Genomic DNA, 22,260 nt, shown 5'->3' on the forward strand with positions numbered 1-22,260 from the left:
AAATACTGGCTGGTGGCTCATCATTTTTTATAGTCTTAACCTCTAATGATCTCATGCCTCTCCTATGGTTCATTCCCACAAAACAGTACGCTACACTTACTGTTAATAAATTAAAAACTTTTTTTCTGAAATATTAGGAAAAGCTCAAACAACAAAGGCAGATATTTAAAAAAAAAAAAAAAAAAAAAGTGCCACAAGCATGCCACTTCAGTTGCCCAGCAGCCCAGAATCTCAGCATAGAGACAATCCGGAAATGCAGGGCCGGTGGGAGAGGCCCTATAAATACCTACAGTCTAACAAGGCCTCTATGTCCCAAATTCAACTTGTCTATCAGGCAGCGTCTTGCAGTTTTCCAACTACATTTGAGAACAATTCTTCGGACTTGCGGGCGCAGATCGAAGACTTCAGGTAATGTGACATGGGCAGAGAATGTTTTCTGACACAATACTGGCAGGGACTGAAAGGCGGGTTTCCGGGAAACCTATTCTCTGGGTCACCTGCGCAACGTGGTCATCCTTTCCATTTTAAAACGCGGGCGGTGGATTAGGATTTGGCAAGCCCCTTTTCTTTCTGAGTCTATTCTAGTGCCCTAAACGAGTTGAAGTGGTAACTTGGTTGGGGAGGGCAGCCGTTTTACTCGTGCACACGTGAGTTCCCCTTCGTGTTTTTTTGCAGGGTTGGGTGAGGCACTCCAGGACTGCCTGCCTTTTCTGTGGGTCCTCGGATCGGCTGCAGCCGGAGCCCAATGACTGGCGGGGATTAGTACCAGGTCATAAACAACCTTCCACTTCCCCTCCCCCCGCTGGGTCGTCCCCGCTACCGCCGCGTGGGCCTGCACGGTTCCCTCTCCCCCGGCAGTTCCCTCTTCTCAGCCCTGCACTCTCAATCACGACGCAGCGCCCTCGCCCACAGGCGGAGGGCGGCTTCCACTTCCCTTCTCCCGACCCTGCCACCGAGCACAGCCCCAAAGGCCGGCCGCCCTGACACGCACGCCTACAGCCGCGGCCGCCCTGCGCCCGCCAACACAGTCCCCGCCCCCACCCGCGGTGCTTCCGCGGCGTGTCCCCGCCCCTTTCCGGAGCCCGCCTCCCGGCTGCCGGCCTCCGGCCGCCCCTCGCGCCGGCTCGAGCGCGCACCCGGGGCCCCGCCTCCGCGCGTGCTCAATAACTGTCCTCTAAGTCGGCCCACAAGCTTCCCCCGCCCCGGTGCTGTTTGAATATGCTAATAAGGCTCTGAGGACCAGCCAGTAGAACGGCGGGTCGCTGCGTCACGTGACGCGACTACGTGTCAGGGGCGGGGCCTACGTAGCCCCTGCCCGAGTTAAAACCGGAGAGTGAGAGAGAAAAGCGCTTCAGTAGCGAGAGGGGCTGAGAAAGTGGTGACACCGCTGGGGTGCGGAGGGAGTCCCTGAAACTTCTCCCAACAGCCCCAGGGCCAATCTCCCCTCAGCCCACTCCCCTCTTCGCCAGATCCCTGGTCCCCACTCCCTGCACTGGGGGTGGGGTGGGGAACTGGGCCCGTCTCCCGCGGGGACACACACAGGGGCCGGGAGTGGGGACGGGACCCCCAGGCAGGGGGGACGGGCGGACAGACGTCCGTGCGGCCGCCCCAGCGGGCAGACGGGCCAGAGGCGGGGGTAGGACCGGGAGGACCTGGGCTGGGGAGTTTCCTCTCAACTATCGGGGGAGAAACTCCCCACAGCCGGTGTTTTCCTCCCGGGGGCCGCGTTCCCCGCCCCGCGTAGCGGCGGTTGCCGCCGCCGCCGCTGCCGCTGCCGCTGCCGCCGCCGCCGGTGCCTCCAACCTCTGCCATCTCTTCACCACCTCGGGCCCCGGTGTCCCCGGCCAGCACTATGCCCATCTTACTGTTCCTGATAGACACGTCTGCCTCTATGAACCAGCGCAGCCATCTGGGCACCACCTACCTGGACACGGCCAAAGGCGCGGTAGAGACCTTCATGAAGGTACCGACTGACCGAGCCCCGGCGGCGACCCCGACCCGGTGGCCCGCGGGGGGCAGGGCGGGGGGCGGCGGGGCCACTGCGGGCGCCGCGGGCGCGGGGACCCCTCCCCCACCGCGCGGGCGGGCGGGCGGGCGAGCGGGCGGGCGCTGGGAGCGGGCTCCGCCGGGCCTGGCCCATGTGGGGCTACCGTGGGTGCGGGGGATCGGCGGAGGGGCGGCCCTGCGTGTGCGGTACTGTGGGGGCGGCCGGGGACCCTTCTGCGACTGGTAACCTCGCCTCTGTGCTGCCCTCTCTCCCCTCCTGTCCCCACCCTGGCCCGCAGCTCCGTGCCCGGGACCCTGCCAGCAGAGGAGACAGGTATATGCTGGTCACTTTCGAAGAGCCGCCCTATGCTATCAAGGTAACAGCCCTCGCCCTCCCCCTCCCTTTCCCTGCTGCTTCCCAGCTCGCCCTCCCCGCCCCCCTCTTCATTATGCTCCCCTCCCCCACCGCCGCCGCTCCCGCCTCCAGGTCCCTTCCCCTGCGGCCTCCCACCCCTCCCCAGCCCGGGAGCGCCGGCGTGGTGGCAGTTTCGGGCCCACCGCCGTCCCCTCCCGGTCCGGCTCGGCCTGGCGGCGGAGGCGCTACGATCAACATGGCCGACATTTCCCCCTCCGCGGCGTGAGCGGCAGCAATGAACTGTGGGGGATATTTATTCAAGTTAGCCCGAGTGACAGCCGGGCCCAGCCTTGCCTAGCCCGGGTTTGCATTAAAAGGGAATCAGCCAAGCTGGCAGGGAAGCCAGGAGGGGGGCTTCGAGACTTGGTCATCACCGAGTGGAAACTAGGAAGGCCACCGATTGGTGGGACAGCTGTGGTCAACTTAAGAAGTCCTGCTGCCATCTGCCTTCCACTAGTACCTTCGCAACACCCACCCCTTACACACAGTTTGGAGGATGTTATGTTAGCAAATTTCCCAGGGAAGTTATTAAAGTATTAAGACTGTTGTTACTTACCAAAAGGTGTAGGGCAAGCAGGTTCATTCTTGGCCACCTTTGGAAGAGTTTCCTTTCCTCTCCAGAGACAACAGTTATAACGTGTTACCCAAGCCATATCAACCAAAAATGAAGTTAACAAACCCGAAGTGGCGTACCTGCTTGGTGGACATCACATTATAATCGGTGTCCATGTGTGTTCGTGACTTCAAATGATAAAAAAAAATTCTTACATCTTTCTTTTCAGGCTGGATGGAAGGAAAATCATGCAACGTTTATGAATGAACTGAAAAACCTTCAGGCAGAAGGACTTACGACTCTTGGCCAATCCCTAAGGACAGCTTTTGATTTGTTAAATTTAAATAGATTAGTAACTGGCATAGACAACTATGGGCAGGTAGGTTGAATACTAAGGTAGAAAAGAGTTGTTTTTATTTATGTGTATAAAAACACAATCCAGTCAAAAAAATATGCAACGTGGAATGGAAGTATAAAACATAACGAGGTTGAAATACAGTGTGCACACAGTTCTAAACACCTAAGGTGTATGATTTTTATATCCCTCATTTCCCCCTTTAAATGTATTTGCATTCAGAATTTGGATTTAAATTCTTGGCTAGAAAGTTGACCTGAATTTGGTTTCAGTCCCTCAGAAGTTCATAAAAGACATAAAAGGGAAGATACACACCAGTCTGAAGCTCCATTACCTGTAGGCACATACGCAACTCTTGCAGTGGATCACATCTGTTGGTTGACGTAGCAGTTGCTTCAATGTTAGTAAAGATATTAGAGGAAATGACTGTTAGATTAGGATTTATCCTAACCCACATTGTATATTGGAAAGGTAAGATTTGTCAGGAGTGCAGTAATTGGTTGACTACATTCAGATGTCTTTTGAAGCATATACTATTAGAAGTTACTGCAGTAGGAAGTCTGAAATTAATGGCAGATTCAGAATTCTTAAAGTTTAAAATTTCCAAACCTTTGGGAAAATGCTTTCTGTGAAACATGAAAGTTTGCCTGTCTTCCTGAAGCTCCCCAAAAGTCCCTCTTATCTGTGAGGATGAGGCAAGAGCTTTAAATCAACAATAGTCATTCACTAAGGAAATGTGAGGTGATCCATTATAAATATTGCTATCCTAGAAATACAAGATACCAAAGAATGTAGTGCTACACACAAGGAGTAATAGCACACCCAAGGAATTCCGTATGCAAAGCACTATTACCATAATGCTACATTTAGGAATATATATTGTATACTTTTCCCAAGTTTCATAATGCACAGTTCTCATGAATTTTGAACATTTCAAGGCAATTCTTCCTGTGACTTCACAAGCTATATGCCTCATTTGGGGGATAACTCTGAAACATTTAACCATCTTTAGAAATGGTTGAATTTAGTGCTTAAGCATTTAAAGTAGGCGTTACAAACCAGACTTTCCTGAAAAGCATTTTCATCCTTTAATTAGTAAATATCTTAACACTTTAGTTATTTATTTTTTTTTTTTGCTGCTACTTTGTCACTTGATCTGTTTCTGTAAAAGCATCTTACTCCTTTGTTGTATGTAGTGCTATTTTCTATTATCGTTTAAGATTTTAATCAAACTTTGCCGAGTTAAAGACACATTTGAAACTTCCTATTGAGTTCCTTTATTTTGTTGTCAGGTTATGTGTTGTAGAGCTATCAATTTCCTATTTTTCTGTGTTACATTTCATAAGAGGGAAGGACATTTGGATACATCCACCTTCAGCTACATAGTTAAAACAGCAAAAAGTCCTTTAGGAGAGTTCCAGGGCACTTGTGTGCTTACTCTCTAGGAAGTTTAAAGTTGAAGGCAGAGCTTTTGTGTATTGAGTAAGTATTACTTACTAGGGTTTATTAACTTGCAACAAGGAAGGATAATGCCTCTCAGTCATTTTAGTGAATCAGCTAGGATTCAGGAAGCAATGTTAATGGTTTTTGCTTATATCCTGAATTTGCACATAATGAAACTAGCTTTAAAATAATTAAGACACTACAATTTCTCAATAAATGGAAAATTTTTGAGTAAATTTTACTTGGAAGAAGACATGCTTCTGGATTTTTCATCATAAAACCATTTTTCTTTATTTAAATATTCTATAATTCCTATTTATACAAAAGTTAGCAGAATTTTGGATGATTGAAATTACTTAATACTAAATATCATTTGGATATTTGGAAAAGAACTTCGTAGGATCTGTAACCTTAATATTTTTGTACATAAGTATTTTATGCTGAATAATAGGAATACTGGATATAGTCTCAATAGTTGAAGGAAATGAGAAAAGGTGGGTTAGCTGGAAGACATGTTAGTCTTACAGAGCATCTATACATCTTAATATAGTTTTATTTTCTTAAAAATTAATTTCTTATATATAAAAAATTACTTTCCTAAATATGGGTTAAATGTACACGTATTTATTGGTATATTTACATCAATAACCTTTTCCTGTATACATATAGACACATAGGTGATTATATATAATCAATTGTAAGAACACTAGTTTCCATATTGCATTTATTAATTTGGCATTCTTAATTAGGTAGGATACTTAGAATTGTAAGGTTAAAATAGCTGAGCAGAAAAGATTCTTAAATGGTTTTCTCAAGCACCTTAGGATATTCCACTAACAAATTGTCTGCCCATGTAGAAGATCCTTTTAAATATTTGGTAACCAGTACCATTTGCTGATATTTTTACAGTTGTAGATGAGTGTGAACCATGAGTGTGAACCTTCAGTCACCCCTTCTCTTTAAAAGCAGCATCTCATTGCTGATTGCAGATAAACTTGCAAGTTTTCGTCCACATGTTAATAGTTTCAAATTCTGTTGATCCTTTGAGAATCTGAAAATAAGCTCAAGTAGATAAGATTAAGAACGTAGACACATTGGACAGTTTTATTATATAAATTGACATGTTTTTATATTTATTGTTCTGTGTTTTTTTTTGTTGTTTTTCTTCAATGTTTGTAGCATTTTTTTTTTAAAGATTTATTTATTATGTATAGTGTTCTGTCTGCGTTAATGCCTTCCTGCAGGCCAGAAGAGGGCACCAGATCTCATTACAGAAGGTTGTGAGCCACCATGTGGTTGCTGGAAATTGAACTCAGGACCTCTGGAAAAGCAGCCAGTGCTCTTAACCACTGAGTCATCTCTCCAGCCCAGCATTTTTTTTTTTTTTTTTTTTTTAAGTTAGGTTTAGCTGCTGAATCTGACTCTGGCCTGCACATCATGATTGTTTCCATTGGTCTGACTCTATTTCACTCTCCAATATAGTAGTAGCACTGATTGGATTGTTTAGAATGGTGCCTGACCTACTGTGCATTTTAAAAAGAGAAAAATATGTATTGCTTTGAGGATTTTAAATGAGAGTATTTACCCCATTTGACAATGATGGTTTTGGTATGAGATGAGTTGGATGTTCTGTTTTTTGAGCTGACCTCACTATAGCCATTGCTAGCCTGGAACTCACTGTATAGACTGGCCAGCCTTGAACTTCTGAGTGTTACAAGCCTGCACCACCATGCTTGACCCGGCTTTTTTTCTAATGCTAATTAGTGAATTAGTAAAAAGTTAGTTCCTATTTGAGTTTTTGGTTTTTCTTTCCCCTTAGATTATCAACAAGTTCTTCGGTATTTATTAAGCTATTAATAACCTTTTCAAGTGAAAGGAGATTATTATACTTGCCTGTATACTGCCTGTACTACAGTGCTGAAATGTGACCTGAAACAATAGTGAATAGTTAGTCTTTGTGTGGTGTTGGATATGAAACCCAGATCCTTGTGCACGCTAGACAAAGGTCCTACTACAGAGGTACACCCTTTGTCGATTGGCACTGTTGTAAAAATTGTAAGTCCCTTAATTAAAATAAGTTTTATTTAAAAAGATTTAATGACATTTGTGTGTGGGGAGGTGTAGCATGCCATAGTGCATGTGTGAAATTAGAGGGTAATGTGAGAGTGGTTTTATCCTCCCATCATGCTGGTCCTGTGCTCAAATTCAGGTACTTAGGTTTGGTTGGCACGTGCCTTTCTTTGCTGAGTCATCTTTCCATCCATAAGTCCCTTATTTTAAAAAAAAAAAAAATTAAGATGTAGAAAACAAAATTTCCCATCTTCATCATTTTTAAGTGTGCAGTTCTATGGTATTAGGTATATTCACATTTTTATAAAAGCAATACCTAGGAAAATAAAACTACCTATTAATAACTCCAATTCCCTACATTCCCTTGAGGATGCCTTTTCTACTTCCTGCTTTTTTTTTTTTTTTTTTTTTTTTAATACTTAGACTACTGTGCATTCCTTATCTCCTTATCACATAACATAGATGAACCCTCCATCTGTGGGCTTGCTAATCTATGGATTCAGCCAACCACAGATCAGAACTACCTGAACAAATTCTGCATCTGTACTGAGCTTGTTTCTATGTCACTATCCACTGAATACAACTCTTTACATAGCATTAAGATTGCATTAGGAGGCCGGGCGGTGGTGGCGCACGCCTTTAATCCCAGCACTCGGGAGGCAGAGCCAGGCGGATCTCTGTGAGTTCGAGGCCAGCCTGGGCTACCAAGTGAGTTCCAGGAAAGGCGCAAAGCTACCCAGAGAAACCCTGTCTCGAAAAACCAAAAAAAAAAAAAAAAAAAAGATTGCATTAGGTAAGACTGGAGAGATGGCTCAGAGGTTAAGAGCTGGCTTCTCTTCCAGAGGTCCTGAGTTCAATTCCCAGCAACTACATGGTAGCTCACAGTCATCTATAATGAGATCTGGCGCCCCCTTCAGGCATGCAGGCAGAACATTCATAAATCTTAAAAAAAAAAAAAAAAAGATTGCATTAGGTATTTAGAGTGCTTGAGAATCTGGATTTTGGTATCTTTTAGGGACAACCAGGAACCAACTTTTTGTGGATACTGAGGGGATGAGTGTAGGTTTTTTTTTTTTTTTTTTTTTTTTTTGGTTTTGGTTTTTTTCAAGACAGGGTTTCTCTTTGTAACAACTCTGGTTTTCCTGGAATTCTCTTTGTAGACCAGGCTAGTCTCCAACTCACAGAGATCCACCTGCCTCTGCTTCTGCCCCTGCCCTGCCTCCCGAGTGCTGAGATTAAAGCCATGTGCCACCACCACCTGGTTAAATTTATTTTAGTTATGTGAATGCTTTTGCCTGTACGTATATCTGTGCACCACATGCATGCCTGGTACCTGAAGAAGTGGTGAGCCTCCGTGTGGGGGTGGGAATCAAACCAGGGTACTTTGCAGAACAAGTTCTCTTAACTACTGAGTCAATTGTCAAGCCCATGTTGTTTGTTTTATGACTAAGGATTATTTGCCTAATCCTTAAGGTTCATCCACCTTGTAGTGTGTAGAATTTTTGTCAGAATTTTCTTGACTATCAGGAATAATACTGCAATTATATATGTAGGTAAGCATCTCTTTAAGACTGCTTTCATTTCTTGAGGATGTAAATGTTGAAATAGAATAGTAAATTCTTTTTTTTTTTTTTTTTTTTGAGGAGCCCTCCATACTCTCTTCCATAGTAATTGCACCATTTTACATTCCAGCAATAGTACACAAAAGATGCTTCCTATATCCTGCTGACCCACGCAGACTCCACAAGTTTTCCTTAGCCATCTTAATGGATTTGAGAAGATAACCATTATTGTTTTGATTTGCATTTTTTGAATTATTGTTTATATTTAACATCTTTTCATGCATTGGTAGCCATTTATATACAGTCTTTGGAGATGTGTATTTAAAGTCTTGAATTAAACAGGGACTCAAGACACATACATACTGGAGTTTTTGTGTTGTTCAAAGTGTTGGAAGTTGAACACACCCTAGGCAAGTACTCTGTGACTGAGCTACCTTCCCAGCCCTTTGTGGTTCTTTTTATGTTTCGGTTATAAACTCTTTATCATACAATTCACACATCTTCTGTCATTCTGTAGGTTATATGTTTATACTGTTGATTATATTCTTTTGGTGCTCAGAATTTGTTTTTATGTAGTTGAGTCTGTTAATTTTTCCCTGTACTTTTTCATGTCTAAAAAGGTTTACTTAGTCTAGCATTATTGAAGCTTTTTTTTTTTATAGTTTTAGAACACATATAGGCCTTTTATCTATTTTGAGCTGATTTTTAGGTATAGTGTATATAAAGGATTAAACTTTTCTTTTGCATGTGGCTGTCCAGTTTGCCCAGCACTATTGGATAGTCTTGGCAAGTCCTTTTCAAAAGCATTTAAATAATTTGTAGTGAGGGGAGGACTTCCTCCCCATAAAAGTATTGTTTTAGAGAAGAGCAATAGCTGGCAATGGAATGCCCAGTCTTGACTTTGTCATTGAATCACTGCATAATACTGAGCCAATGACATTGTCACCCTGTGTCTCTGCTGCTTATTCTGAATAAGCAACTATATACCTATACTGTTAGAGAATGAATGAGAGGCTTAAATCTGATTTATATTTAAAGTGTCCGTAGTTCTTAGTTAGGGACAAACAAACTTTAAAGACCTACAGGAAAATGGGCTTGGTGGCACAAGCCAAACTTTAGTCCCAACAGAGGCAAGAAGGCCAGCCTGGTCTGCACAGTGAGACACTGTCTTAAAAACAAAAAATAAAAAGATGTACAGTGGTTTACGTCTAGTTTAGTATTTTCCCCTTTTATTTGAAATTACAGTTATAAAAATCTAGTGAGTTTTAATGTTGAGTTCTGTTATTACATGTTTTGAAATCTGTTAGCATGTTGAGATTTTTTTCCCCCTTGGATTTTGTAGTTCATCCTAGAGAAGCAGGCGTGAGAACATTCTCTGCTGAAGTTGTCTTAATGGTGGTTGATTAGTATGAGCTTGTGTCTTTAGAGAGATACATTCAGTGGAAGCAGGAGTCAGGTATTGGGAAGACGTTTTTGTTTTGTTTGTTTGTTTTGCTTTTCAAGAGAAGGTTTCTCTGTGTAACAGTCCTGGCTGTCCTGGAACTCACTCTATAGACCAGGCTGACCTCGAACTCACAGCGATCCACCTGCCTCTGCCTTCTGGGTGCTGGAATTAAAGGCTTGTGTCACCACCACTCAGCTTGGGAAGACAATTTTAAATCAGTGTGCTGAATAAAAGCTGTATGTGAGTTTAGCTGACCGGTCAGAGATGTGACAGAAGCCATGTTGTCCTAGGGTTTTTTTTTGTTTTCTACAGGTTTGATTTTTAAGGAGCTTTCAGGAGCATATATTTTCTGCCAAAAAAACTTGCTACAGTATCTTTTTATACTGTAAATCTGTTTTCCAAACTCTTAAAAAATTACTTTTGACATTTCAGAAGGAAATGAAAAAAATGACACCCAAAGGACATCATTGTTGTTTGTTTGTTTGTTTGGTGTTTTGAGACAAGGTTTCTTTGTGTAGCCCTGGCTGTCTTGGAACTCATTTTGTAGACCAGGCTGGCCTCAAACTCTTAGAGATCCACTTGCTTCTGCTTCCTGAGAGCTGGGATTAGAAGTTTGTGCCACCACACCTGACTTTAGGTATTTTCTTTAAATGACAAAAAGCTCATTTTTCTTCCATTTTACAAAATTGATTTCCTTATATAAACTTTATTTTTGTTAGCTTAAATTATGTAATTTAAGCATGTTACATTGATTATAAACATGATACAGAAGAGTTTTTGGTTTTGTTTTGCTTTACTTTGTAAATTCTATTTATTATGTACTGGGGGACAAAGCAGACCTTTGGAAGTTAGGGGGAAAACTTGCAGGAGTTGGTCCCCCCCCTTTTATTTTGGAGTCAAAGTCTCAAATATCCCACTAGCCTTGAATTCACTATGTAACTGAGGATGATCTTAAACTTACAAAAATATTTACTTATTTTGTGCATATTTGCTATTGCCTGTATGTATGTATGTGTGTGTATATATTATACACACACACACACATATATATACACACACACACACATACATACAGGCATGTGTATACATATATACATATATACATGCCTGGTATACTGGCTTTGGGCCCCTAGAACTGTGGACAGTTGTAAACTGCTGTTGTGGTGCTGAGACCCCAACCTGAGACTCTCTGCAAAGAGCAGAAGGTGTTCTTAACTACTGATTCATCATGTTAGCCCTATTCTTGAACTCTTGATCCTGCCTGCCTGCACTTCTGAGTGCTGTGTTCTACCATGTGGGTTTATGTGGTACCAGAAGTTGAATGCAAGGCTTCATTGTGTGTTAGGAAAGCACCTTACTGAGCTACAGCCTCAGCCCTGCTTTAGTTTTTTTATTATTTATTTTTTCTACTCCAACATTTTTATTGGGCTAGAACTTCAAAACACAAATCCTGAACTTGAAGGCTAGTGAATTTTTATATATGCTCTTGAGCAGAGTTTCATCTGGCAACTTTTCGTTTTTTTGTGGTTTAGTGTATCTTCTTAAATTTATAGAATAAAGGCTCAGAAAAGTTGAAATGCTTACTTTAACCTTTCTTATAACATTTTATCCAAATATTGTTTGTTAGCTTATTAGCTTCAGTTCAGTTTTTCCTCTCTGGTTTGGAAAAAGGGATACAGTATAAGGGGTGATTGATAGGATTTTATGACATTTTAAGGACAAGGTTATAATAATATAAATTTTGCAATTTAGTTTGTTTTGATGTGTGTATGTATCTTTATCTGCTGAGCCATCTCCCTGTCTTCTAGGCCAAGGTTGTAATATATGTATGTAGTTAATAGGATTTTTGTTTCCACATTTTAACACTTTATTTTCTGATTTAGGTAGTTAACATACAGCTAATAATTTGTCAGTTAATTAGTTGATCTTTCCATTTGAGCCAGCCAGTAATAGGGCTACAATAATAACTTCCCTGGACATCTTTGTAGTTGGTTAACTGTCATGCTTTCTTTTGGTCTAAGATGGTTTTGAAAATATTTAAGCCTCATGTCTTGAGTCAGGAAAATGTGACTGGCTTGCTTATGGATTTTCTGCCACACTGGTGAGTTCCTGGCAGGTCTTATAGCCTCTCATCCTGCTTTTCCACTAGGAAAATTAAATAGAAGAGCTCACCATAGATGACTATGGTGAAGGTTGAGTAATGTGCAACCCACTTTATTACTGAAATGTAATTTATTTTGTAAATTTCCTTCCAGATTTTAAAAACTGGAATAATGGGTTCCTAACTTTGGTTTAATCCTGCTTCTCCCCTCCAGAATATCGTGGTGATACAGAAAATCAAAATCCCAAGCAAACAACAACAAATCTATGTGCTGGTCTGTCCCACTTAATAACTTATGTTTTGACAAGTCCTTTAATCCTTAACTTTCTCATTCACAAAGTGTTGCCAGTACCAGTCTTCAAAGTTTTGTAAGGATTAGAAATAATGTTTGTTAATCAGCCTGGCCAAAAAAAAAAAAAAAAAAAAAAAAAAAAAATCAGCCTGGCAAAATAACTACCTGGCATGTGGTAGAAACTGGGTTGATGAGGATCATCATCCTCATTATTAAAGAAAACACTTATCAGGATGAAAGCTTTCTGTTCTGAAACTGACCAGATCCCAAATCTCTGTGGTATACTGTGTGCTCCCGCCCCACAAGCTATTCATTACTTCTGGCTGAAGTCCTAACTTTCGCTGTAGGTAACATGTTTCTTGGTTTTAATTTTGAGTTTCAATATGTTGTTCTAAAAATATATATATATATATATATTTTAAAAACTTTACTGAAGTCTTTTCTAAAACCTTCATTTATCTTTTCAAAAGCAGTTTCATGCCAATAGACACATACAAACACATTTGTGAATTTCAGAATAAGAAACATCTTCAGACTTTGAGGAATCTCAGATCAGTCTATTTCCAGGACTATATATTTTAGAATTCATATTGGTGATGGTTAGAATGGGCAAGGTTAGAAGATAACATTGTCTAAGGAGTCCAAGTGTAAAATGTTCCCTTTTTGTAGATTTGTGTGACAAAAGCTATTAATAGGATAAGCCTATGAATTACTTTTTTTAATATGAAAGGTATTTTTGACATCCTGTTTGAAATTTGATTACTTATGAGATACAGTTGTATGTTGAAAGACTTCTTAATTGTCAGCTTAGTGACTTTTCACAATGAAAATGTATTCTAATCCTTATATACTTGTCTTTTCTGAAATGTGTACCTTAAAAGACTATGAAATCTTTTCCATCAGTTTGATTTGCCCAAATACGGTATAGGGCTTGTGGTAAAGGTCCTGACAAGGATTTGGAAGGATTATATTTTCTACAACACTTTATTACTAGTTTTAAGTATGTGAGCAAAGGTAATTGTATATTACCTGTTAGGTGGTACCATTTATGGTTAATGAATGACAAAACTGATGCTGGTTTGTTAAAATGGTTTTTCATCTTAAAGCTTTTGAGCCTTGTTAGATATTAGAAAACATAAACAAGATTGAAAACTCCAAATGCAATTATTTCAAAGTTAAAAACAATTGCGTATGCAGAGTGCTGAGGAAAATTAGGCCGTAAGACAGTGGGGGATTACCAAGGCTGTGTTCATGAGATGGCAAGGTTTAGTGCTTTTGGATTGCCAGGATTTAGCAAAACAATAATTTTCATGGTCTTTGGTAATGCCTAAATTGTGATAGTTCATGGTCATTTATGTACTTTTACAATTGTAAAAATTTGAATTTTTGACCAGTAAGTTAGAAAAAGAAGATATCAATATGCAGAAAAATGGCACTAAATGAAATAGTAAAAGGTCTTTATTTATTTTTTTTTTTTTTTTTTTTTTTTTTTTTTTTTTGGTTTTTCGAGACAGGGTTTCTCTGTGTAGCTTTGCGCCTTTCCTGGGACTCACTTGGTAGTCCAGGCTGGCCTCGAACTCACAGAGATCCGCCTGGCTCTGCCTCCCGAGTGCTGGGATTAAAGGCGTGCGCCACCACCGCCCGGCAAGGTCTTTATTTAAAATACTTCTTTTTATTCTAACTTTTATTGTTAATCCAGAATGGATAATGTCTGATCTCAAACAAGGTTATATTGAATGTAGATCCTAATGTAAAAAGGCATTATATTGTGTTCGTAGAGTTTCTGGTCCAATGAAATGTTCGTGGTAAGGTTTTAAATTTGTTACAGTCTGTATTTTCACCCATATGTGACATCTGCTTTTTTTTTTTTTTTTTTTTTTGGTTTTTCGAGACAGGGTTTCTCTGTGTAGCTTTGCGCCTTTCCTGGAACTCACTTGGTAGCCCTGGCTGGCCTCGAACTCACAGAGATCCGCCTGGCTCTGCCTCCCGAGTGCTGGGATTAAAGGCGTGCACCACCACCACCGCCTGGCGACATCTGTTTTTTTATGACCCATACTAACATGCTGAAGCCATTGTCTGTGTCTGCAGCTCAGAAGGCTTAGGGACATTTTGGGAGTGCTGTGGAGATAGAGCTTCATACTACTTGCCTGGCATATATAAACTACTGAATTTGATCTCTAGCACTACAGAACAGATAATAAAACCATTTTTGAAAGATAGGTCTGGATAGAAAACTAAATTAAAATCCATTAAAAAAAAAAACTCTTTAAAAAGTCTTGACACTAACGTTGTCTTATCCAGTTAAGATTTACTTTCATCCATAGCATATGGGAAATAATACCCTAGTTTTGAATTTTTTTTCCTTTCAAAAATGTAAAAGCTTTGTCACTAATTTTTGTGATCTGTAACATATATCGATTAGGTTTTCACTATAGGGAAAGCCTTTGCAGAATTTCATGATTTCGTTTTAAAAATTTTAATTTAAAAAAGTAAAAGTTTATATGTGTGTGTGTGTGTGTATGTGTGTGTGTGTGTGTGTGTATATATATGTATATGTATACTTTTTTTTTTTTTTTGAGACAGGATTTCTCTATAGTTTTGGTGCCTGTCCTGGATCTCACTCTGTAGACCAGGCTGGCCTTGAACTCACTCCCGAATGCTGGGATTAAAGGCGTGCACCACCACTACCCAGCAAAATCTTTTTATTATTTACATTTTATGTATGAGTGCTCTGCATGTATACCTGCATGCCAGAAGAGGGAGTAAGATCTTATTATAGATGGTTGTGAGCCACCATGTGGGTGCTGGGAATTGAACCTCAGGACCCCTGGAAGAGCAGTCAGAGCTCTTGACCACTGATCCATCTCTCCAGTTCGTTATATTATGTGCATTGGTGTTTGGGGTGGGTATATGTGTGCATCACAGATGTGCCTGGTACCCTTCGTGGCCAGAAGAGTGTGTTGGGTTCCCTGAAATGAGTTATGGATGATCAGTAGTTGCCATATAATACTGGGCATTAAACCAAGGTCCTCTGGAAGACCAGCCAGCACTCTTAACTGCTAAACCTTCTTTCCAGTACTCCTATACTTTTGTTTTTAATGACAGCATTGTATGTAAGTTCATTCTTTTGAGAATCTATTTGTGATGTAGAGAGAGAAGTAACTAGAGTCATACTACTCTATCAGACATTCATGGTCTGCTTGGTGTAGAGCATTTAAAAATCAATTTGACTTTTGAGTTCAAGAAATGATTTAGGGGGCTAGAGAGATGGCTCAATGATTAAGAACACTATCTGCTTTCAGAGGACGTGGGACAATTCCCAGCACTTACATGGCAACTCACAGCCATCTATCTGTAACTTGAATCCCAGTAGATCTGTCACCCTCAGATAGCAGGCACACATTTGGTATAGAGATATACATGCAGGCAAAGCACTCACATACATAAAGTAAAATAAATAAAAGTGATTTAGCCAGATTTGTGCCAAGGTAGTGTCTGTAGATCCTGTGGGAGTCAGCAACCTAAGGAGATTATTAAACTTGAGAATAGGATAGACAGATCTGGGTGAGTTGTTGAGGCAAATTGAGTTTTAAAAACTTTTTTTAATTTAAAAAAGTAAAAGAGTGTGTGTGTGTGTGTGTGTGTGTGTGTGTATTTTTTGAGATAGGGTTTCAAACTTAGACTTATCATTTGTTCCTTACATTAGGATCTGCATTCAATATAACCTTGTTTGAGATCAGACATTATCCATTCTGGATTAACAATAAAAGTTAGAATAAATAGAAGTATTTTAAATAAAGACCTTTTACTATTTCATTTAGTGCCGTTTTTCTGCATATTGATATCTTCTTTTTCTAACTTTTTCTGTCTTTAAAAATATATTTACATTTTTGCATTCATTTTACTTCCTTGTCATCTTTCAAATATTTTGCTGCATTAATTTTCCCACACTAATATTCCCTAATCCCTGTAATAGAATGGATATAATAGGTTTTTTATTCATATTATTAATGTTCTTCAGTAAAATTATTCTTGCATCTTCATTTCTCTTTCTATGGTAGTATAAATTCTGTTTGCCTGCTACTACTTTTTAGGAGTTAACCAGAATGAACTTGCTAATATTTTTCAAACTTTAGAATCCAGTTTAAATGTAAAACCCAAATTCTGTTTTAATTATTAAATTAGACTTATCATTTGTTCCTTAAATATTGTCTTTTCACAGAGTCAGGCATTAGTAGTTTTTTTAGTTTTTATGGTGAAGGTTATATCTCTTTATTGTTTGATTTAAATGAAATTCCAGAATAGAGTTACCTAGTCACTCTGGTAAAATAAATTTGTTATGTCTCCCTAACTTTTTTATTTTCTCCAGTACTACAGATTGAGTTTATACTTTTGCTCAAGCCTTTTTATTCTATATTTTTAATGCTGTTAAATTTACCACATAAGAAATTATAGGGCTGAAAAAAGGGATCATATTGGCATACAGTTCTATAGTAGAATTAACTTGAAAATAAAATGTTTCTTTTTGTAGAAATAAGCAACTTTAGCTAATGAGTTTCTAATGTATCCTTTGTGTATAGTCAGGCATACTATTTTAAAAGCATAGTTCAAGATGAGGGTTTTAGAGGCTGGAGAGATGGCTCAGTGATTAAGAGCACTGCTTGCCATTACAGAGAACACAGATTTGGTTCCCAGCATCCACATGGAATGTCACAACCACCTGTAACTCTAATTTCAGGGGAGCCAGTCCTTCCTTGTGACTTCCTCAGGTACCAGACACATGTGCACATATATACGTGTAGGCATAACACTCATATACATAACAGATCTTAAGAAAAAATTGACTACTTTAGAATTTGATTAAAAAAAAAAACCTGTTTGTGCTGCATCATTTGAGGTCTTAATAAAAGTACTGTTTCCAGGTTCTAAAACATGAAACTTAAAATTCCAGTTTTGGAATATTGACTCTGGAAGTAAGCCTATTAACTTTATTGAAGTCTTTATGGACGTCAATAATTATATTTTGTTTGGAATTTCTAACTCACCAATTGTATATCCATCTATATAACTTAATGAACAGCCCTACCCTTAGGAAGGAGTAGCAATATTTCGTGTTTAGGAACCTTTTTGATGTGCTCTAAAGATATAACAGTTCTACTTTTCAACATTCCTTTGCTTACAGCTGTTTATTTGAAATGGAAATTTTAGATTGAAGAAAATCATGAGCTAGTTTTGGAAATTAAAAAATTTTCCTGCTCTTGGTGGTAGCTTTGGCCTAAGGATATACATTTTAATATTTCATTTGATTATTTCTGAGCATTTCTTCCTGTCATATAGCAAAACTCGGAGATTGGATAATAGATAGGGGTTAAGTGAAGATGTTATATAGTAGGAGAGGCAGAGAGCTAACTAACTCTTGGTTCACAATTTTTTTTTTAATAGAAGCCTCAACCGTAGCAAATAGTAGCCAGGCTGTTGGCTTTGCACATGTGTGGAATGTGGTGGCATAGGAAGAAAATTTGGGTCCACTAGGCCAATAACATGTAGCCACAACCATTTGTACTGAGTGCTTAGGGCTAGTTATCTTTTGCTTCAGCTTAATTATAACTGGTTTATGGGCCCAGTACAAATCTATGTTCCTCTTCCATTGCTTTTTTTAGGGTTTTGAATAAAATGAACAAACTTCTGTCCCTGAGATTTGTTTTTTTATTTTAAAGAAATTGACTTGCAATTTTAAAACTAATTTCAAAATAATTTATTTTAACATTTCACAAGCTTATCAATATTTCAAAAATACTGTTGGTTCTAAGTGGGCTCTTTGCATTAATTCTTTTAATTTTTTGAAATTTTATGCTTTCATTGACATGTTTAATACCATGATCAGTTGTTTATCGAACTGTTAGTTTTTGTGAAGTGGGAGTTTTTACTTCATATTATCTTGGTCAGTATAAAAATCAGATTTCCTTTTCCATTTCTTTGGTTTAAATTCTAATTCCCACTGTGTACTGTGGCCTAGCCTTACAGTAGGTGTATGTAGCCTACTGTCCTCAAACTACCATTTACCTCAGCCTTCAAGTACTGGGATTACATTTTTGTGCCACCATGCCTGCTTAAAATCAGATAGATGTTTAAAGCAGAACGTTTATAACTTGTCATGTTTTCTAGTGATTGTTTGTACTCTGCTAAGAACTTGTCACCAGGCAAAGTGAACTCTCAGTCCCTCTGCTGACTGATATCCTAGCACAGCTGTGTGTGTGTGACATAATTATGGGAAAAGGTCAGTACAGAAAGGGAGATGGGGAAGTGTTAGTTCAAGCCAAGTGTGAGACAGTGCCCAAAGGAAACCTGCTCTTTTGCACGCTACAAAAGCAGCACAGACTTAGTGACCAAGGTGAACACCGAGAAAACTTGTAGGCATTGTCTCCAAATTAAGTGACTTTACATACATTGTGTTAAGAATAAAAATATATTGGGGTGGAGAGATGGCTCAGAGGTGAAGAGCACTAGCTGCTCTTCCAGAGGTTCTGAGTTCAGTTCCCAGCAACTACATGGCAGCTCAGTCATCTATAATGAGATCTGGTGCCCTCTTCTGGCATGCAGGCATGCATGCAGACAGAACACTATATACATAATAAATACATATTTTTTAAAAAAGAATAAAAATATATAATAGTCTCTTAAATATAAGATCAGAGAAGCGCCGGGCGGTGGTGGCGCACGCCTTTAATCCCAGCACTCGGGAGGCAGAGCCAGGTGGATCTCTGTGAGTTCGAGGCCAGCCTGGGCTACCAAGTGAGTCCCAGGAAAGGCGCAAAGCTACACAGAGAAACACTGTCTCGAAAAAACAAACAAAACAAAACAAAAACAAAAAAAACAAAACAAAAAAACCAAAAAAAAAAGATCAGAGAAGCAAACATTATAGGCTTGGCTATATGGCTAAAAACACATTGAGTTTAAATCTATTTTTAATGTAGACTTTTGAATGCTAAATTGCTTTTTGTTTTAAAACATGAAAAATAACTTATACTGGTAGATAACTAAAACTTCTAATTTGATGCATAAGTAATCCTGGCAAGAGAAAGTGTCAGTTTATTACGCAAGTGCTGTGAAAAGCAGGGGAAGAACAGTGTAGAACTGTACATGAAAAAAACTATTGTAGCGGCATGTCCTGCTACTGTTAGTGATTTGAAACTTACTAATTTCTAATGTGCAGAGGGCTTTTTACCCTGAAGAATAAAAGCAATTTATTACACATTACCTTTAGTCATTTTTTTAAATTTTTTTTTTTTATTTTTTGGTTTTCAAGACAGGGTTTCTCTGTGTAGTTTTGGTGCCTGTCCTGGATCTTACTTTGTAGACCAGGCTGGCCTTGAACTCACAGAGATCTGCCTGGCTCTGCCTCACGAGTGCTGGGATTAAAGGGGTGCGTTACCGACAGCTGGCACCTTTAGTCATTATTTAGTTCTATAATTACTTTGTGTGTGATTTTTGCTTAACTCATAGGAGAAAGGATCTTAGTTATTATAGAGGGGAATAGTTGGCACCAAGAAGATGATTATATTTTTTCTTTGATACTTATATCATTTTCCAAAATTGAAAGACATTAATATTTTATCATCTATTCATGAGTGTGTGTCTGTGGGTACACTCTGGAAGTTGTAGTTTTTACAAGTAATCATTCCTGTATGTTGTCATTTGTTTTATGCTGGAAGAAAGTATATTGATTTATACGCAGAATAAAACTGGTGTGAAATCACAGAACAGGTAGCTATCCTGTTTTAGTTAATTTTGCTGCTGATAGAATACATTTAAAAGAACAGTGATGGGCTGTGTAGCTCACTGATAGATGCCTGTCTAATGTGTGTGATTCTGATATATTCCATCGCCAGCTGCAAAAGCCATGGAGAACAGCACTTTGATCATAGCAGCAGATACTGTTGGTTGATACAGCACAAACTATGTTGTTGTAGAATTGTATCTAGAGAATTCACGTGCTACCGGTGCAACATTTATTTTCTATTCATCCATCCATCCATCCATCCATCCATCTATCCATCTATCCATCCATTCATTTATTTTTTGAGCCAGAGTTTCCCTGTGTAGCCCTTGCTGTCCTGAAACTGATCAGGCTGGCCTGGAACGCACAGAGATCTGCCTGCTTCTGCCTCTGAAGTGCTGGGATTAAAGGCGTGTGCCACCACCACCACCACCACCACCACCACCACCACCACCACCACCACCACCTGGCTTCATTTTATTTATTGTGTATTTTTAGTGTATGTGTGGAGGTCGCAAGACAACTAGTGGGAGGGGTTCATTTTTTGGCTTTCTTCTCCCACTGGGGATCTAATTCAGGTCATCAGGGTGTCTACCTGGTGAGCCACTTTGCCAGTCTTTGTATAAATTCTTGCTGCCATGGAATAATCATTTAGGATTTCAAGTTCTGCTTAAAGTTGCTGCTTCTTAATCCTACTAGTACATCTTGAGTTACACCATTTCTTCCTGAAAATTTGACCTCTCCAAAACTTTTAGATCATGAAGTACTCTGTTACTGCCAAGATCTGTGGTAGTGGCTTTTGAGAGTGTTACGTGTATTATAAGACTAAGACAATTTTAGCTAACAGCTTTGTTACAGAAACACCAATGTGCATCCTCTTCTGAACTGTAAATCATCTGTAGATTACCTAATTCCTAATTCCTTGTAAATTCTGTGTGAATTATAGTTGCTATGTTTAGGGAATAATCAGAAAAATAAGACAACATTTGCAGTATAGACAGAGTTTTTCTTTTCTGAACATTTTAAAGATTTATAGTTGAATCCATAGATGTAGAACCTAGGGGAAAAGGTCAACTGTATTATTTTTGGGGTGAGCTTCATCATACACAAGGGTCCTAATTTACAATAGCGTTTTGCTACTTAATTAAAATTTTGACTAATTCTCTGGCATCAAAACCTAATTTTCATTGTGCTTATGTAAGAATAAGAATGAAACTAAAAAGCTGGGCAGTGGTGACGCACACCTTTAATCCCAGCACTCGGGAGGCAGCGCCAAGCAGATCTCTGTGAGTTCGAGGCCAGCCTGGTCTACAGAGCGAGATCCAGGACAGGCACCAAAACTACATAGAAACCCTGTCTCAAAAAGACAAAGCAAACAAACAAACAAAACCCCAAAAAATGAAGCTAAGGGAAACAATAGAAAACAATATTAGATGATGTATATATATTATTTTTAAAGATTTATGTATTTTATATGTATGAATGTTTTGCTTGCATGTAAATGTGTACACCATGTGCATGCCTTGTTTTCAGAGAGCCCAGAAGAAGGCATCAGATCTCCTGAAACTAGAATTACAGATTGTGAGCCACCATGCAGGTGCTGGGAACTGAACCCAGGTCCTCTGCAAGAGCAGCAAGTACTGTTAACATCTGGGCTATTTCTCTTGTTTCCAACTAGATGGTATTTACTTTTTAATCATGATAAAAACCCAGCATAAAGTTTAGTATCTTAATCATTAAAATGTCTTTTAAAAAATTGTGTTGACTCTGTGTGTGTACACACACACTTGTGCTTACACACACATGCCATGACATGCCCTGTGGAGATCAGGAACAACTTTTTGTAAATCTTCTTTCTACCATGTGGATCCTGGAGATTGAACTCAAGTTTGTCAGGCTTGGCTTTTACTTGCAGAGCCATCTCCTCAGTGCTCATAATTTATTTTTAATGTACAGTACAGCAGTGTTAAGTATGTTTTCATTGTTGTGAAAATGATCTGTATCATTGTTATTTATTCTTTGTTGAGACATCTTGCTATGTTGTTCAGGCTACCCCCTAATACATTGTATGGGCTCAAGCCTACTACCTCAAGGGTCCCACAGATAGGCAACTGCTTGACTTCAAATGTGCTCCACGAAACCACTGAAAACCTCAGGTTTATTTGAAGGAACATTTACCTTAATATAAAGCTTGAAAAATTTTATTGTTAGAATTTTACAGTGGAAGGTTTGGCTCCTGACAGCCTTAGTGATAAGGAAGAC

At 39.5% G+C, this 22,260-nt stretch overlaps 1 protein-coding gene and 1 long non-coding RNA gene across 6 annotated transcripts in view; one reads left to right on the forward strand and one right to left on the reverse strand.

The window, feature by feature from the left end:
- Positions 1-2,037, reverse strand: part of LOC131919338 (uncharacterized) — a 32,679-nt gene extending 30,642 nt beyond the window's left edge. Inside the window, exon 1 of the long non-coding RNA XR_009381223.1 lies at positions 1,925-2,037. This is a non-coding gene — a long non-coding RNA (uncharacterized LOC131919338). The remainder of the gene's footprint in view (positions 1-1,924) is intronic.
- Positions 1,285-22,260, forward strand: part of Ints6 (integrator complex subunit 6) — a 79,400-nt gene continuing 58,424 nt past the window's right edge. Inside the window, exons 1-4 of one of the 5 annotated variants that reach the window (XM_059273510.1) lie at positions 1,286-1,392; positions 1,878-1,963; positions 2,286-2,363; positions 3,184-3,333. In XM_059273510.1, coding sequence (XP_059129493.1) covers positions 1,892-1,963; positions 2,286-2,363; positions 3,184-3,333 — 300 coding nt within the window. In that variant the 5' untranslated portion in view covers positions 1,286-1,392; positions 1,878-1,891. Of the gene's footprint in view, positions 1,964-2,162; positions 2,364-3,183; positions 3,334-22,260 lie in introns of those variants that run through there. The other 4 variants (XM_059273509.1, XM_059273512.1, XM_059273507.1 and 1 more) reach the window with 4 other exon arrangements.

Source organism: Peromyscus eremicus, chromosome 9 (assembly GCF_949786415.1).
Source record: "Peromyscus eremicus chromosome 9, PerEre_H2_v1, whole genome shotgun sequence".
In the NCBI taxonomy this organism is placed as follows: domain Eukaryota; kingdom Metazoa; phylum Chordata; class Mammalia; order Rodentia; family Cricetidae; genus Peromyscus; species Peromyscus eremicus.